Source organism: Echinops telfairi, unplaced genomic scaffold (assembly GCF_000313985.2).
Source record: "Echinops telfairi isolate 266 unplaced genomic scaffold, ASM31398v2 ScPeMD7_7457;HRSCAF=8495, whole genome shotgun sequence".
NCBI lineage: Eukaryota > Metazoa > Chordata > Mammalia > Afrosoricida > Tenrecidae > Echinops > Echinops telfairi.
In genome coordinates this window covers 29,622,726-29,627,192 of record NW_022111357.1, presented here as the reverse complement: position 1 = coordinate 29,627,192, position 4,467 = coordinate 29,622,726, and the positions used below count along the sequence as shown (strand labels likewise).

Here is a 4,467-nt window from a genome sequence, read left to right as displayed (position 1 = left end):
GTCACAGTGAATTTTTTCATAAAAGCAGTTTTGCATAATAATAATTTATAAATTATCAAGGGTTCATGGGGGAGGGGGGAGCGGGGAGGGAGGGGAAAAATGAGGAGCTGATGCCAAGGACTCAAGGAGGAAGCAGGTGTTTTGAGAATGCTAATGGCAACGTATGTACAAATGTGCTTGACAATCGATGTATGTATGGATTGTGATGAGTTGTATGAGCCCTTAATAAAATTATTAAAAATAATAATAATAAGTAAAAAGTAAACCAAAGGATCCGGGGGAAAAAAGAAGAAGAAAGAAATCCTTTAGTCAAATATGGGGCTATAATCCACCCACCCCACGCGAAGTCCCTGTTCTTGGATATCCCTAATAGTCTTTAACCAGTCATGACTTTTTAACTTTAGTTCCTGCCTGGGCGTCTCTGAACTTTCAATAAATCTCTTACTTTTGCTTTTCCATGGTGTGTTTTTACGCTGGGACATTCTCCAGAGCCAGTGAAGACGGTCATTTCTCCTTCGATGCCAAATGGAGTTTCCTGTTCAATTAGTGAGAGCTCAGCTGGCCACAGGGCTTGTCTTTGTCCAATGATGCCACCGGTAGACACGGACTCTTGCCAGGAATTAATATCCCACCAGTTTAAAGTCACACCAGAAAAGCAAGCATCGCCCAGGTTTTAAATCAGAAATGGCTTTACCTGGCCTGAAGGCTCCTGGTGGGCCACTGACTCACTGTGAGGACGTTTGCTCCATTCTGAAATTCCACTGTCGCCTATCCAAATCCAAACCCCACTCACGGTGACCCTGTAGGACAGGGTAGAACTGCCCCTGTGGGTTTCAGAGACCGTAACTCTTAATGGGAGTAGGAAGTCTTGTCTTTCTCCTGCGGGGCAGCTGATGGTTTCAAACTGCTGACCTTATGGTTAGCAGCCCAAGGACTACCCACAACACCAGCAGAGCTCCGTGCACTGCAGCCCACACACTTCCTGAATGAGCACAAAAGATTCACAAAGCAAATGGCTGCTCTCAAGCAGTTCCTGAGGTGTAGTGACGGAGGACTGAGCCTACCTCCCCGGGCACAGGGTGGATCAAGTGATACTCACACTTCCCGCAATCCTATTGCTATCGATAGTGACCCTTCAGATGTCAGTTCCTACCGGGAATAACTGTTCACCACAAACAGGAAGCAAAATGCCTCAAAAAAGAACAGGAAGGCGGGGCGGGTCTGCCCAGACCACAGGGGAGCAAACTAAGAGGGAGGGAGAGAGAGAGAGAGAGAGAGAGAGAGAGGAGAGCATCCTGGCCCACCAAGCCCTGCATACGGCATTCCCACTCGGAGCAGCCGATGCCCAGAGAGGACTGTAGGGCCGGCCCCACCAGGAGACACGAAGTCCCCTCACTGGCCCATAGTGCCACGGGGGATAGCCCTGGAGACACAGTGTGGGAATTGTACAAGTTCTCACACACACACACCAACACACACACACCGGGGAGAAACACAAAGGGAGAGCAACAGAGCAGCAAGGGGAGCAAAGGAACGAGGTTCCCAAGGAATCCCAAAAATAGACTTCAGAGTCAGGGGGATAGGGCTTGGCACCTCATCAGACTCGGTTGGAAAACATTCACAAGGGTCAGCAGACACACCTGGAACTACTTATAGGCCTTCCCCCCACCCACCACCCACCATGTCTGTTATATAAGGTAGACAGGATAAACAATCCCAAGGGGAAAATAATGAAACAGATGGCTCCGGGGGGAAATGGGAGAGGAGGTGGGTAAAAGGAAGGAGGCAGCCAACAAACCCAGGGACAAGGGAACAACAGGTGATCTAAAGTCGATGGCAAGAGGGGCATAGAATGCCTGGTGGGGTTTGATCAAGCGCAATGTAGCCAGGAGTTATTGCTGAGAATCGAATGAAGGTTGAACACAATAATAGAGCAGAAGGAAAGTAAAAGGAAATACAGGAAAGAACTAGGAGGCAAAGGACATTTAGAGAGGTGTAAATATAGGCATGTATATATGTAAATATATTAATATATAATGGGGATACAGGTCTATGTACTTATATTTATATGTTAAGTATTAAAGTAACAGACAGACATTGGGGCTCTACTCAAGTCCTCCCTCAACACAAGAACACTTTGTTCCAATAACCCGGCATTCTGTGATGCTCACTTCCCCGACACGAGCGTTGAAGACAAAATGGGTGCATAAGCAAATGTGGTGAAGGGGAAACTGTACCCCGCCAGGAAGACCAGAAGACTGAGATAAGTTATGTAAAGCACTGCAGACAGTACTCAGCAGGGTCAACGTGGCAATGTTTAAAATTTAAATCTTGATACAGGTGGAACCCTCTTTCCTGCCCCTAGGTGTGGACTAGTGGTCACTACCCATCCAGACCCAAGGGAAAATCCTGAACAATTTAACCTGATCTTGAAACCATGATCAAAACCTAGGACATCCAAAACAGGCTGTTCAGAGCAAGGACCAGCAAACGTACAACTCCTGATGGCTGACCAGCAAATTCTACCCAACCCGTATGAATTCAAAAAGACGGCATCAACATTAAGTGCTGGATCTCAGGCCACCTAATTGTATCAGCGGTCATTCCCCAATGGCCACTCATCATGCCCACTCGTCAACCACTCTGGATACTCACTGGTATCACAAGGTTCTCCACAGCCCACATCCACTGGCCTGGGAACCACTGGCCTGCGCTCAGCTGGCTCCTTCAAGGGTAGGTGCCCCACGGCAGTCCTCAAGGGATCCTGCTTTATTTGGTGGGTCCTCTGCTCATCTGGGTTGAGGCGCACGAGTCCAAGTCCAGCATCCAGGGATCGGATGGCTCCCGGATCTCGCTTTGCCGCTTGACGATTTGTGCTCAGCACTGAAGCCAGCCTGTCCTGGCCTGTGTCTCGTAAGCAGGAGATGAACAAAGGCAATGCTTGGCTCCCACGAGTCTCTAGATCTGTGATCAGCTGTCTGGCTTGATCCCGCTGAGATCCAGAGCCTGCCCGCTGGTTGGAAAGAAAGATTTCGCACCAATTACCCAAGAGTGCAGGGGCAGCTGAGTGGTAGAAGTCGCCCTTTCTCTGCAGGAGACCAGGTTTGATTCCTGGCCACTGCATGCCTTTTCTGCAATGCACCTGACCCAAGCCATAGTATTTTCAATCGCCTCGTATGTACTCGCAAGTTGGGCAAAGAAGAATCAATGAATTAGAATTATGGTGTGGGTGATGGATATTGAAAGTATCGTGGAATGTGCCCATAGGACAAACAAATCTTTCTTGGAAGAAATACAGCCAGACTGCTCCTTGGAAGTGAGGATGGCAAGACTTTGTTTCAATACTTTGTTAGCAGGAGAGACCAGTCCCTGGAGAAGGACATCATGTTTGCTTGGTAAGCGGAGGGGCAGCGACAAAGAGATTGAATGATGCGGTAAATTGACATAGCGGCTGCAATAATGGGCTCAAAAATAATTATGAGGATGGGGCAGGACCGGGGTGGGGGGGAGGTGTTTTGTTCTGTTGTACACAGGGTTGCTATTGGTTAGAACCAACTCAAAGGCACTTGCCAATAAGAATTGCATTAGGAAAACCTGTTACACGGGACCTTTTGGCAGGATTAAAGAGCAAAAGATGTCCCTTTGTGGACTAAGGTGTGCCTGACTGGCTGTACGCACATGAAAGCTGGGCAGCAAGTAAAGAAAAACGGATGCATCTGAATGACAGCTTTGTCAACAAGATTGAAATTCCCATGGGCTGGCTGCCAGAAGAACTTGCAAAGCTGTCTGGAAGTATAGCCAGATGTTCCTTAAGCAAAGATGGCAAAACTTTGTCTCATGCACTGTGGACACGCAGTCATGAGGGCCCAGTCCCTGGCAAAGGACATCATGTTTCCTACAGCAGAGAGCTGGGAGAAAAGAGGAAGGCCCTCAACAGCGGCTGCAACGGTGGGCTCAAATCTAACAATCTAACCAGGCGGCGTTTCAGTCTGTTGCACATAGTAGGGTCATTATCATTCAAAGCCAACCCGAGGGCATCTACTGACAACAGCACAATGTACCCAGCACTGTGCTAAGTGCTGGTAATTCATCATCTTTACCCTTAAAAACAAACATCTAGTAGACAGGGCACCCAATCCAGCCTTGAGTGGGGTCAAGACAGAAGGCCTCCAAGAGGGAGTGGGACCATTAGGGGCAAACAAAAATCCCAAACCTCACTTCCATCGAGTCACTTCCAACTTACCTGTGGGTTTCCAAGACTAACTCTTGACAGGAGTTGAAAGCCTCATCTTTCTCCCAAGGAGCAGCTGGTGGTTTTGAACTGCTGACCTTTTAGTTAGCACCCCAATAAGTAACCACTATGCCACCAGGGCTCCTCTGGGACCATTAGGAAGTGACTAGTAAATTCAGAAAAACACAAGCAGGCAGTGGGCAAGTGATGAGTGTACAGGGTCATGTGAAAAAATT

The 4,467-nt window shown here is 48.2% G+C and overlaps 1 protein-coding gene across 1 annotated transcript in view; it reads right to left on the bottom strand.

Moving 5' to 3' along the window:
- Window positions 1–4,467, bottom strand: part of CASP9 (caspase 9) — a 24,693-nt gene that overhangs the window by 17,780 nt on the left and 2,446 nt on the right. The window contains exon 2 of the mRNA XM_013005375.2: window positions 2,656–3,013. Within this exon, the coding sequence (XP_012860829.1) occupies window positions 2,656–3,013 (358 nt within the window). The remainder of the gene's footprint in view (window positions 1–2,655; window positions 3,014–4,467) is intronic.